The 14,393-nt window shown below is 41.3% G+C and overlaps 1 protein-coding gene across 4 annotated transcripts in view; it reads right to left on the bottom strand.

Annotated features, from left to right (window-relative positions):
* lama2 (laminin, alpha 2) overlaps nt 1–14,393 on the bottom strand; it is a 385,152-nt gene that overhangs the window by 149,458 nt on the left and 221,301 nt on the right. For all 4 annotated transcript variants that reach the window (XM_052095596.1, XM_052095599.1, XM_052095597.1 and 1 more), the window contains exon 18: nt 2,928–3,014. In XM_052095596.1, coding sequence (XP_051951556.1) covers nt 2,928–3,014 — 87 coding nt within the window. The remainder of the gene's footprint in view (nt 1–2,927; nt 3,015–14,393) is intronic.

Genomic DNA, 14,393 nt, shown 5'->3' with positions numbered 1-14,393 from the left:
GCACTTCTCCGCTCGCTTCGCCCACCCGCTCTTCTTATCTGCTGTCTGTGCTTTGGGTCGTATAGCTCTACTGAAGCAACTCATGCTACAGCCTGATAAACACGCACATGCTATCCACTGCCTTCATATTTAATAGATTCTACTGTGCTTATCAGCACACGACTGCGCTATCTGCATGATGGTGAATAGAAAATGTAATCATGGTTTCTCTCTTGATCAGCAGATTCCACTAGCCACCCTAGACTTATTCATTGAATAAGGTATTGCTTGTGACGGTCTATAAATGCCCAGCAGCATGATAGTACACTATCTAGTTCTTACTGTGGATGCTGAAGATTTAAACCATCAAACAAAGCCTTACATCTCACACTGACTTTGAAAAACATGTTAAATATTCCGTCTTATGACAGCAGAATTTTTGTTATTCTCTGAGGAAAGTTCAGATAACCGAGTTAAAGCAAAACATACTCCATCAATCCAACTGGGTCTCATGACAAGCTGTAAAAGTAGTAGCCTACGAGATGGCACAATCATTAGAAATTGTACGAGTTGGCTCGTACAAAAACCTACATCTTTTACTCCCACACGGAGAACCCTTATACGTTGACTCGACTCATTTGCTTAAGTAAACTCGCTTCTTTCAATTGAATTAAGTAATGGCATCTCCAAAACTTGTGTAATTACGTTCACTTAACTGGGTATTCATATAGAATGAACTTAACTATTTAAGTTAAGGTAACAATGCAAGTAGTCAACTCAGATTTGCTATTTAAATGTTGCTGTTTCAACTTAACAATTTTAAATGAATGGACTCAAATTTGGTGATACAATAACACAGCTTAATTAATGAAGATTATATCTAATTGTAAGTCTTTCATTAAATTAACTTATTTCTGCATAAATTCCTGTGTAAACAGGGTCCAACTTGACACAAATAACCCTAATGGTGACATCACACGAAACAACCACAACATAAATAATTCTACAAAAGAGCTAAAACCTCTATGAATTCTTAATAACAACTGTTTAAATAGCCCCATATGTACATTTGACAAGGTATGTGGGAAATATGTGGGTATTCCCCATAGCCTCAATTTTGTACTTAATAGTTTGAGTTGCTAACACTTAAAATCTTTAATAGTTTATTGATTTCTAAGAAATGCTAGTGCAACGAACTTAGATATATTTAAGTCCAAAACTTGACATTTCAAATAATGTTTCATTTATGCCGAGTTTACACTACACGATTTTAAGCCTGATTTTCACTCAAGAATGTGTGGGGTATCAAGAATGTCTCATTGGACTGAAGCAATGGAGGAAATATTATTGGAACACTGGCAGGAGCACCAGATTTGATGTTTCATCTGAACTGTAGCACAACCGGGTGGAGAAAGAGAAGAGTTGGACAGAAATTGACAATTCTCTTGGACAGTCAGGTAAACAAATAGATTTTTCATATTGTAACCAATAAAATACATGATGCCTTTAGGTGATTAAAAACATACACATCATATTCTGAGCATATGATCATGCATTGGTTTTCATATCTTGTATCACTTCTCGTGTGTACTCTGTTGTGAAACGTAATTTGGAGTCCAGACAGAGTCGTCGGGGATTCATCAGCAGTGAAATGTCGTTTCACCAAAATGTGTTCACCACTGTCGCCGATTTGTCGTGTAATTTGAAAACGCCACGACTTCAGTGACAAGATAGACAGTTTTGTAATATTAACGGTACGACGATCAGACGTCTTTGAAAGTCGTGTAGTGTGTAGGAGCCATAAGTCAACTCGATTTATCCAGTAATGACAGCATTAGGGCTTACTGTGCATAGAGAGAGAAAAAAAATAAAATAAAAAAAATATGTTTAAATATGTTATTATGATAATTCCTAAATTTAAGGTCTAACCAAATCTAAACCAAACCAAGAAGTGTAACCTTATCAAATCTCTAAATCAAAATAAAGTGTTGGAAAAAAGGCTTGCTCAAATGTGATGTCTTTATTGTATCATTTTGAAATTCTGTTTGTTGTATGATTGGTCCACAAGTCTTTCCTTGCTGTACAGGCAAAGACGTACAATATCGTAAGGTGTTGCCATCTCGTATTACAAGCTGTCATGTGACTATGCTAGTCATTCAAATGCTTGAAGTAAGGGATAATGTACAGTGAGATGGTTATTATCACAAAATAAACCACAAGAGATGCCGGATGTTAAGTGAAGTGGTCTTGCATCAGCCCGAAGTGTTTATTTTTCAGTAATGACCAACTGACTAAACTATCCCAAATAAATGAAATATCCATTTTAATATAAAAGTATATATATATATATATATACACACCAGTGGAGGGCAGTGCATTAAAAGTCTAGGCCTTCAGTGTGATTCATGCCATTAAGAAAACACAGTTTCACAATGAATAAGACACCCTATGCTTCAGGCATCATACATTATGTCACAGCTAACTAGTAATACCAAATTTCTTAACTGTCAATAAATTTACACTAACTGTAAATACTTTTTTCATACTTTTGTGTGTTGAATTGTGTTGTGAATTCAACTTCCACTCTCTAAAAAAAACAGTGGTGAAATGTTGCAACCCTAAGTGTTCAGCCTTGCAATTTGGCAAAATATGCACAAAAATCTAAATTTTTATAACCAGTGGCTTCCTAAAAACACTTTCAAAGAGGAGATTTTTTTTTTCAGTGTCAATGTATTGTCAAAAATCAATCGGAAACGTCTAACAGGTTTCTAGCCAAATTGGGTGAGTTATATTACCTGCCAGTGCACACACATGTATATTCACACCCAGCATATATTACATCAATATTTTCATACAATCACAGTAGTTGGACAATGAAAAATACAAAATATTACTAAAAATGTGTGTAAAAACTATAGTATTTGTTTTGTCTGGAGGTAAAACCTTACCTGTCACAGCGAGCACTTGTGTACCCCAGCTCGCACCGATCACAGATTACATCACCCCTGGCATCCAGGTGACATGTGGGGCTGAAACTACGTTGTTTTTGAGCCAAAAGTGGGATAAAAAGACAAAGAAAAGAGAGGTGAATTAAAAACATCTTCTAATTCCTCATTCAAGCTCTCTTTGAAACCCTTCCAGACTAAAGCCAGAGAGACAGATCCCAAATATGTGTTAGCTGGTGAGCAAGTGCTTTGCAGTGGGCACTGGGATGTGGCCCTCAGTTCTAGTATGATGACTGTACAGCTATTTTCAACGACACCGGAGCCTGACTTGGCCAGTTTGAGAATGTGGAGGGCAGGAGGAGAGTGACTCTTTCTTTAGCCTGCTTCAGGATGTGGAATGTTCAGCTGTTGGTTCAGGGACGCGCCAACTCTTTTTGGATTAGCCAGTAGCATGCTGGAGCTATTATTAGCCTAGTACTGAAATTATGTAGCAGTTACTGATTTAAACAGCATGGAGGAAGATAAGTGAATCTCGGAAAGAGCTTTGCTTGTAAAAAAAAAACAGCTTAGACCAGTTGGGACAACGATATGGTTTTAACTGGTTTAAAGGCCTGTTTACACCAAAGACTGTGATGAAAAACTGATTGACCAATGAGATAAAGGTTTTTTGTCACTTTTTCAGAGTCACTGCAGCTGCTTAATTCAATGTGTTGATGGCACTAATCAATTGAACACAAACATACACCCATTCTGTTATTGAAAGCCTTCTTATGGTGTTTTGTCTTAAATTTACATCAGTCAGTATATCACTGTAATTACATTATTCCAGATGTATTTATATCACTGTAACTTGAGTTATATTATTCAGACATTAATCCAGACAACATAAAAAAGAGAACTTGGCTTCGGGATTAGATACTCCTCAAAATGCATCAATACCATGGAAAGAACATAATGAAACAGTTATGCCAAATAAGGTAAATAAATGCTTTATCAGTGTTCAATATATTAATCCATAGCATTGACAGCTGGGTAGGGCAGGAGACAGCTATAGATGTTTGTAGATCCTGAACAGCACCGTCTATTTTACAAGGTTGAAACTATCTGTTTGCCCAACCAATGGAAGATGGGGGAAGTGTCTGGGAAACCTGTTTCAAAACTATATATATATATATCAAATCAAATCAAATCCCTTTATTGTCACACGACCATATACACAAGTGCAACAGTAGGTGAAATTCTTGTGTGCAGTTCCGAGCAACATAGCAGTCATGACAGTGACGAGACATATACCAATTACAATAAACAACATACTTACACAACACAGGATTCACATATAAAATTGACACAACACAATACTAATATACAATGTACAGTAAACAATACACACAATATAGAATACACATACAATAAAAAAATTAAATAAAGAGTATATAAAAAATATATAGACAGTAGTTGTATTGTGGAGAATATATTTGACAGTCCAGTGTGAGATAATAAGATGAAGATTAAGAAGCTTAATAAAGTGCAGTGCTGATTGTTGATCGTGAGAGATCAAGTGTTCAAAAGTCTGATTGTTTGGGGGAAGAAGCTGTCATGTAGTCGGCTGGTGCGGGTCCTGATGCTGCGATACCGCCTTCCTGATGGTAGCAGTGAGAACAGCCCATGACTCGGGTGGCTGGAGTCTCTGATGATCCTCCAAGCTTTTTTCACACACCACCTGTTATATATGTCCTGTACGGAGGGTAGCTCACCTTCGATGATGTGTCTGGCTGTTCGCACCACACTTTGCAGGGCTTTGTGGTTGTGGGCGGTGCTATTGCCGTACCAGGTGGTGATGCAGCCAGACAGGATGCTCTCTACAGTGCTGGTGTTGAACCGTATGAGGATGTGGTGGTTCATTCCAAACTTCATCAGCCATCTCAGGAAGAAGAGGCGCTGGTGAGCCTTCTTCACAACAGCCTCAGTGTGGACGGACCATGTGAGTTCCTCAGTAATGTGGACACTGAGGAACTTTAAACTGCTGACTCTCTCCACCGGTGCTCCATTAATGGTGATAGGGCTGTGTTCTCTGTCTTTCTACCTGAAGTCCATCACAAGCTCCTTGGTCTTACTGACGTTGAGGGAGAGGTTGTGCTCCTGACACCAGCGTGTCAGAGTGTGCATCTCCTCTCTGTAGGCTGTTTCATCATTGTCAGTGATCAGACCTACCACCGTCGTATCATCAGTAAACTTAATGATGGCATTGGAGCTATGTGTTGCCACACAATCATGTGCGTATAGGGAATACAGGAGTGGGCTGAGAACACAGCGCTGCGGGGCTCCAGTGTGGAGCGTCAGTAATGAGGAGATGTTACTGCCCATTCTAACCACCTGATGTCTGCCTGACAGGAAGTCCAGGTTCCAGCTGCACAGCAAGCTGTTTAAGCCCAGAGCCCGGAATTTCTCATCAAGCTTGGAGGGCACTATGGTGTTGAATGCTGAGCTGTAGTCTAAAAACAGCATTCTCACATATGTGTTCCTTTTTTCCAGGTGGGAGAGAGCAGTGTATATTGTAGATGCAATGGCATCATCAGTGGAGCGGTTGTCGGTAGGCAAACTGCAATGGGTCCAGAGAGGTGGGCAGCACAGAGCAGATATAATCTCTGATTAACCTCTCAAAGCATTTGCTGATGATGGGGGTCAGAACAACAGGATGCCAGTCATTTAGGCAAGTGATTTTGGCTTGCTTTGGTACAGGCACAATGGTTGATGTTTTGAAGCATGTGGGGACTACAGACAGGGAGAGGGACAGATTGAAAATGTCTGTAAAAACGTAGCGTGTAGTGCACGCTCTGATGACGCGGCCCGGAATGCCATCTAGACCCGCGGCTTTACGGATGTTCACCCGTCGGAAGGATCGGGTTACATCCACAACAGAGACGGAGAGTGAACCATGGCGGCCGCGAGTGGTCTCTCCACGAGGGCGGTGTTGTTGTCCTCGAAACAAGCATAAAATGTATTAAGCTCATCCAGGAGAGAGGCAGCGGTATTCATGGCAGAATTTGAATTCCCTTTGTAGTCCGTGATGATGTTAATTCCCTGCCACATTTCTAAAGTCGGTGCTGTTGAACTGTCCTTCAATTTTGTGCCTGTACTGGCGTTTTGCTGCACTGATAGAGTTACGGAGGGCATAACTGGCTTGTTTATGCTCCTCCGCATTCCCGGAATTAAAAGCGGAGGTCCGCCCATTAAGTGCCGCGCGAACTTCGCCGTTAACCCATGGTTTCTGGTTGGGGTAGAGCCGTATTGTTTTGGTTGGCACAACGTCCTCTACGCACTTCTTGATGAAACACGTTACGCTATCAGCGTAAACCTCGATGTCATCATCAGAGGCGGACCGGAAACATCTCCCAGTCCGCGTGATCTGTGTACACACACACACACACACACACACACACACACACACACACACACACAAATATATACACTGGCAGTAAAAAGTTTGGAATAATGTACAGGTTTTGCTCTTTTGGAAAGAAATTGGTACTTTTATTCACCAAAGTGGCATTCAACTGATCACAATGTATAGTCAGGACATTAACAACATGAAAAACTACTATTACAATTTAAAAGAAGTGTTCAGAATTTCTTATAAAAAAAATCCTCCATGTGTAGCAATGACAGCTTTGCAGATCCTTGTCATTCTAGCTGTCAGTTTGTCCAAATACTCAGGTGACATTTCACCCCACATGACCTGTCTTGTCGGCACTTCGCACACACCTTACAGTCTAGCTGATCCCACAAAAGCTCAATGGGGTTAAGATCCATAAAATTATTTTCCAATTATCTGTTGTCAAATGTCTGTGTTTCTTTGTGCACTCTTTATTTTTTCTGATTCAAAAGTGGCTTTTTCTTTGCAATTCTTCCCATAAGACCTGCAGCCCTGAGTCTTCTCTTTACTGTTGTACATGAAACTGGTGTTGAGCGGGTAGAATTCAATGAAGCTGTCAGTGGAGGACATGTGAGGCGTCTATTTCTCAAACTAGAGTCTCTGATGTACTTATCCTCTTGTTTAGTTGTGCATCTGGTCTTCCACATCTCTTTCTGTCCTTGATAGAGCCAGTTGTCCTTTGTCTTTGAAGACTGTATTGTACACCTTTGTATGAAATATTTAGCAATTTCAAGCAATTGCATTCCTCAAAACAATGACTGACTGATGCGTTTCTAGAGAAAGCTGTTCCTTTTTTGCAATATTTTGACCTAATATTGACCTTAAGACATGCCAGTCTATTGCATACTGTGGCAACTCAAAAACAGACATGATGACAATGTTAAGCTTCATTTAATGAACCAAATAGCTTTCAACTGTGTTTGATATAATGGCAAGTGATTTTCTTGTACCAAATTAGCAATTTAGCATGATTACTCAAGGATAAGGTGTTGGAGTTATGGCTGCTAGAAATGGGGCCTGTCTAGATTTGATCAAAAATGACTTTTTTCAAATAGTGATGGTGCTGTTTTTGACATCAGTAATGTTCTGACTATACATTGTGATCAGTTGAATGCCACTTTGGTGAATTAAAGTACCAATTTCCTTCAGAAACAGAAAAATATGTACATTATTCAAACTTTTGGCCAACAGAGTGTATGTATAAATATATTTTATTTATTTATTATTTTTATATATTTTATATCTATACAATTTTTACTGAGATTAGACATTTTAAATAGTAGATGATGAAAATATAAATTGTAACAAGTGTTACTGTCTCTTCCCACTAGATTGAGGACGACGCGGCTGGTGATGGAGGCGATCTGGGGGTGGCAGCGGGCGCGGTTTTGCTGGGTACGCCCCCGCGAACCTCCTGCCCCCCGGCACGCTTGAGGCAACAGCGGCTCGCCTCATAGCCAGACTGCCTATCCTCTAGAGCCCCCCCAAGATGGATGAGCTCCCCACTGCATTGGAGACCGTCCGGCATCTGACATGGATGACTCGTCTGGGCTGCTGCCTTCGGGCCAGCACGCCCAGGCTGAGGCCCAGATGTCCGACATGCTTGCCCGGGCCGCCGCCAGCGTGGGGCTGGACTGGAACCCTCCGTCCTTCCCACAACCGTCGCGGATGGATGACTGGTTCCTGGTGTCTGCGCACCGCTCACAGCCACGCCCCCCCGTTCCCATTTTTTTGCATGATGAGCTGACGACTGCATGGAGAGCACCTCTCTTTATTTATTTATTTTATTTATTTATTTCGATCTCCATTAGCTGCACACGAGCAGCTACTCTTCCTGGAGTCGATACAATCCAACATGCCGCTTACAAGAATTTTACACCAATATTCAATGCATTACATTTTGCAAAACAAAACACTAATGCAACAAAGATTAAAAACACAACACCCCTACTCACACATACCTACATAGAAATCCAAACACACACCCATATACACAAGACCTAGTTTAGTCATAATTCTAAGATATAAAATAATCTTTTGTTACAAAAATACAATTTGGCCATGATACTGTAAGCAAGAATTTATAGTGGAATAACAATTTACCATTCGCAATACATTTTAATTTATGATCAAATGCCTTTTTAAAAGGACTTTAAACTGATGTTTACTGTGTGCATTAACAATGTCTCTGGGCAAAGTGTTCCAACCGGACATGGCTTTATACAACATAGTTCTCTTTCCATAATTTGTTTTTACTTTGGGTAGTATAAACCTACCCTCTGTAGCATGTCTAGTGGCATAATGGTGCTCATCAGAACTAAAGTATAGCCTACAATAAAGTACTTTTGGTAATTTAGTTAAAATAATGTTCCTTGTTAAATTTAGCAAGGAAACTGTAAATCTTTATTTTACCTTTAACCAGGACAGTGTGTTATGCATCCAGTTCACATTAGTTTCAAATGGACACTGAAGTACACATCGCCCTGCTCTATTTTGGACCATTTGTAAATCTGTTATATATGTCACAGCAGCACATGACCAAAACTCTGAGCAATAATCCAACTGTGACAAAACAAGTGATTTCATAACATCTGCCCTCATGTTAAAAGGCAGCATGTGAGAACACCTTCTCACCATAAAAAGACCATTGCACATCCTGCGCACAACTATACTGATATGCTTGGACCATGATAAGTGGTTGTCAACTTCGATACCCAGAAGCCTCGTCTGTAGTACCTGCTCAACATACATATCTTTAATAACTAGATTCAATTTGGGTTCACTCAACAACATGTGTCTGGTACCAAAAACAATACTTTTTGTCTTGCCTACATTTAAGACTAGCTTATTATTTGTAACCCACTCTACTACAGCCTTTAGTTCTTCCAATAACACAATTTCAAGGTCTTCAATAGTTTTTGAGATGAATAGATAGTCGAGTCATCAGAGTACATAGCTATTTTTACTTTCTTTAAGACTAATGGCAAGTCATTTGTATATATAGAAAACAGGAGTGGTCCTAAACAACTTCCCTGTGGTACACCACAGTCAACTGCTCTTTCATGTGAAAAACTTCCATTGAAAAAAACAGTTTGCCTCCTATTTCCTAAATAACTTTGAAACCAAATTGTTGCTGTTGAGCTGAAACCATAACAGTGCAATTTGCTTAGTAAAAATTTGTGATCAATCAAATCAAAAGCAGAGCTAAAATCTAACAGTACAGCTCCTGCTAACTTTTTATTATCTAATGCTATTAGCCAGTCATTTGTCATTTGCGCCATAGCAGTGGCGGTCGAATGACCTGCTCTATAGGCATGTTGAAATTCTGTATTTAAATTATGATCGGAAAAATATTTTTGAATTTTTTCCACAACAATCTTCTCCGTAATTTTACTTAACGCAGGCAACAGACTAATCGGTCTACAGTTGGGTCCACAGAAAGTTGAAGATGTATTTTTTGGTAGATGTATTCAATAAATGCTGAGATAGATTTAACTTTCCTTCCCAACATCTTGTTTAAGACATTCCATAATTTCTTATTGTCATACTTCTCATTTATAATCAAATTTGTATAATACAATTTCTTTTTCTTTATGTTTAATTTAGATACATAATTTCTCAACTTTCATTATACTTGCCAATCTGATTCATAACTAGAAATATTTGCCACTTTTTTAGCCTCATCCCTCTCTAGCATACACTCCTTAAGTTCATTATCAATCCACCCTGCTCTAACTTTCCTCACTGTTCTCTTTTTTAAAGGGGCATGTTTATCACTTACTTCTAAAAACAACTTATTAAAGGCTTTAACAGCATCATCAGGATTGTCACTTATCAGGACCTCATCCCAACAAATACTACGGACATCCCTTATAAAGTCATCTTCAATAAACTGTTTATATGATCTTTTTACAATTATACTATGTCCACCCTTGGGAACTTTAGTTTTCCTCACAACTACTATTAAATTGTGATCACTACAGCCAACTGGAAATGATATAGCTTTGCTACAGAAATCACCAGAATTTGTAAACATATGGTAAATTAGAGTAGATGTTATAGATCCATCACTCCTACAGCATATTCGAGTAGGATCGGTCACAAGTTGTTCCAAGCCACATGCCTCTGTTACAGAGTAAAGCTTGTTTCTTGAAGAACATTGTAATGATTTCCAATCTATATTAAGGTCTCCCATAATATATACTTCGTTTAGACTATCACACACATTATCTATCATAGCACATACATTCTCTAAATATGCTGAATTAGCATTGGGTGGACGGTAACAACAGCAAACTAATAAGGGTCTTAAATGTGGAATATGAACTTGAAGCCATAAAGCTTCAATCTCAGATGTCATTAAATCCACTCTTAGTTTAACTGGTACATGCTCCTGTATGTATATAGCAACACCGCCACCCCGTACATTTCTGTCTTTCCTATATATGCTGTACCCTTGGATATGCAATAACAAATCTTCAAATGTGGAATCTAAATGAGTCTCAGTAATTCCTAATATGTGTAAATGACCCTCTAATAGAATGTTTGATATATCAGTTACTTTATTTCTGAGGCTACGAATATTTAAATGTCCCAACTTTAGTCCCTTCCTAGGCAATTTTGTGAACAGCACCATTGTCATTTATCCATATTGCATATATTACCATTTATTATTTCAGCCATTAAATAATTATGATCTCCACATTCATAGAAACCAGGTCTTAACATATAAACTTCTAAATGTTGAAAATTCATCCACACACATTCATTCCACCCATTCACACCCCCAATGTCTGTGTCCATTATCAAGTGAGTACAGTAATTTTCCCTCATCGTCCTGCTGTAAAGTTTATTTTAGTCCATCTTATAAATAGATTCAGTGCACTCCCTCTCGTACCATGTATCATGAAAAAGTACAAAAGTATATAAAAAAATATAAAAAAAGCACTGCTTACTGGCTTCCCTGTTTACTGCGCCCCGTTACGCAGAACACTCACCCAGTGATCAGAGTCTATGAATTCATCACGTGGCCAAAAATGAATAACCAAAACAGTTCTTGTCATCACAAGGAACTAACATTGATTCTGTAAGCGACTGAGCCAATGTCGTTTTCCAATACACTCTACTCAGCATTCTCCTGATCGTACGTCTTGAGGAACAGCTCCAACTTCGCTGGATCCTCAAAGAAATTGTGTAAATGGCCTCTGGATATTTTTATAGTTGCTGGGTAGAGTAAGAAAGCCTGGAAACCAGCATTCTGAGCCTTTTCCATGACAGGATAACACGACCTATGCCGGACCCGTGTTGTCAGGCTATAATCAGCTGTGAAGAGAATATCCTTTCCGCCAATCACAAGTGGTGAGTCCCTTGCTGTCTTCAAAATCCTCGCTCTGTCAGTGTATCTGAGGCACATAAAAATCAAGACCCTCGGTTTTGAAGCCACATTTCCCCGGGGGGGTCCTACCCGATGTGCTCTCATGATCTCCGGTGGTGCGTCTTTCAGTGTAGGAAACCACAATGGTAGTTGAGTCATGACGTATTGTAGAGCATTTGAAATTTCCCTTCCCTCGCAAAGGCCATGGACAACAATGTTATTTCTTCTGCTCCGATCTTCTAGGTCAGCTAACTTTGTCTCTACTGTTGTCATTGTTCCTGCTAAGGCTGTTGATTTCTGTTCCACACTTGCGATGCGAACCATTGATTTTATGTTTGCCTCCCGAAGGACTTTTGTTTCCTCTTTAATTTCTGAGAAGTCAGCTCGAAGTGAGTCCAAACGTTGCTCCAACCAATCAAATCCTTCCTTTGATGCTGCTTCTGCTTTAGAGAAGTATTTCTCAAGTGCCGTCTCGATGAGTGAAGTTAGCATTTCAGTAGACGCCATTGTGTTATCCGTCTCTGCGGCAGGTCGTGGAGTTACTTTGGTTTGACATGGCATATGCGATGTAAAAAAGTAAAAAATGTCAACAAAAACAACAACAAAAAAACAATCTCCAAAATATACCCTTTACCGCAGTTTTACTTGAATCAATTTAACATATGGACTACATGCTATGCCATATCATGCAGGAGGGGAGTCCAAACGCAGCTACATCCAAGCAGCCATCTTGTACTGACTTTTGAGTGACTCTCTCTGCTCCTCACAAAGCCCCTCGCTCATCCGCTCTCACTACCCTCGACGGCGGAGGGGCCCACAGGAACACGCCGATTCCCCAGGTAAATAGGGCGGTTGCGTTCCACCTATGCACCGAGAACGTCGCCACCTGGCGGGGTTGCCCTGTGCTCCCCTCCAAGGCCTGTAAGACTACTGTGGACCTCCTCCTCATTCACTAACCCACCCCCTGCCGGGTGTGCGGAGCAAGGTAAGTGCTTGAAGTTTTTTCTCAGCACCAAAGCCTCGGGACGCACTTTTGCCTCCTGACGCTGTACTACCTGCTCCACCCCGCTGCGTCAAAAATAATCGTCCCTTAGTGCCCCTAGCATGGAGCTTTCACTTGTGTGGCTTTCACTTCCCAACCCGTCTCGCTGGCTGGCCAGGACCATCCGACTCGGTTACGCAATTCAGTTTGGAAAGGGAACACCCAGGCCGTACCCCCCTCCTTGCGAGTCCGAGCACACTTGACAAAAAGTGTTGTGTCCTCGTGGGCACTGGACAGAGGCATCTCCCTGGCAGACATATGCAGAGCAGTGGGTTGGGCAACACCTAATACCGTTGCGAGATTCTACAATCTCAGGGTAGAGTCAGTCTCATCCCGTGTTTTCTCATGTCCGAGCCGGTAGAACTCGGTAACGCGCTGACGGATTGACCGGGTGAATCACTTGGACCTAGCGCCCTTTCCCTCGGATGAGGTAATGGATGAGGTAATACCACATGCTTTTTCTCCCAGGAGAGCCCACTCACTCAGCTCCCTGGATGACTCCTCCCTAGCTCCGTGGGTCCGTAATTCGGCGGAGGAATTCGCCCGAACCAATCCACTGCGGGTACTCAAATCTACCCTGTACTGGAATAGGTGCTCCGCAGGTTAGGGCTTATACGTGGACTTTCCTCCTGTGTGTATTTTCCGTGGTACGGTCTCCTTACGAGTGGACCAGCATCTCCCTTGGCCAGTTCCCACTGCCCCCGGTCACCATGTCTGTAGCAACTCCTCCCTCCGAAGAGACGGTATCTACCACCACGCCACTTCCCATATGTGACCTAAAAGCCCATGTGGTGTATTTCGCCACTTTTACCTCCCCCTCTCTGGGCGGGTGTGGTCTCCGCAGGGTCTTTTCCCCCTGAAAGAATAGGAAACTGGATAAGACCCCCTTCCCACGATGATTGTAAGGGCCCCAACATAGAGAGGAAAGAGGCCCGGCTAGGCTCGGCCCATTCCCAGGTTGGCAAGCGTCACCTTGTTCCCCTGTCTAGGGTAACTATAAGGTTTCCGACGACTTTATGAGGCATTGGGGAAGGGTACGTGCAGTCTGATACAGCTGGTCATTTTGGCACGTCAAGTACCTGCCCGCTCCTGTGTCAGCAGTGATGGTGTGTCAGCGCATGGCGTGATTTAAATTGGACCTCTAGTGTCGCTTCTTCGACACAACGTCGACGTGAGCGACACACGGGGAACGTCTAGGTTACGTATGTAACCTCCGTTCCCTGATGGAGGGAACGGGACGTTGTGTCCTCCCGGCCACGTCGCTGAGCCGAGCCACTGTTGTGGCTGGACCATTTCCGGCTCCTCAGAAAAATCCGGAATGAAACAGACGCATTTCCCCGCCTTTATACCTGTATGTCAGGGGGCGGGACATGCAAATTCTGTCCGCCAACTTTTCATTGGCCTTTTTTCATAGATCAGAGATATATTCGGCGCTCAAGAGAGACCCCTAGTGTTGCTTCTTCGACACAACGTCTTGTTCCCTCCATCAGGGAACGGAGGTTACATACGTAATCTAGACATTTTCAGTAATGTGACAGAAGCTCAGCTGTTTTAAAACAAGTTTTTTATAGCCTCAATGTAATGCACACACAGCATAACAAACAACCGAGCTGAGGCAAC

Source organism: Xyrauchen texanus, chromosome 28, assembly GCF_025860055.1.
Source record: "Xyrauchen texanus isolate HMW12.3.18 chromosome 28, RBS_HiC_50CHRs, whole genome shotgun sequence".
NCBI lineage: Eukaryota > Metazoa > Chordata > Actinopteri > Cypriniformes > Catostomidae > Xyrauchen > Xyrauchen texanus.
Note: the sequence above shows the minus strand (reverse complement) of the source record. Positions and strands in the feature narration are given on the sequence as shown.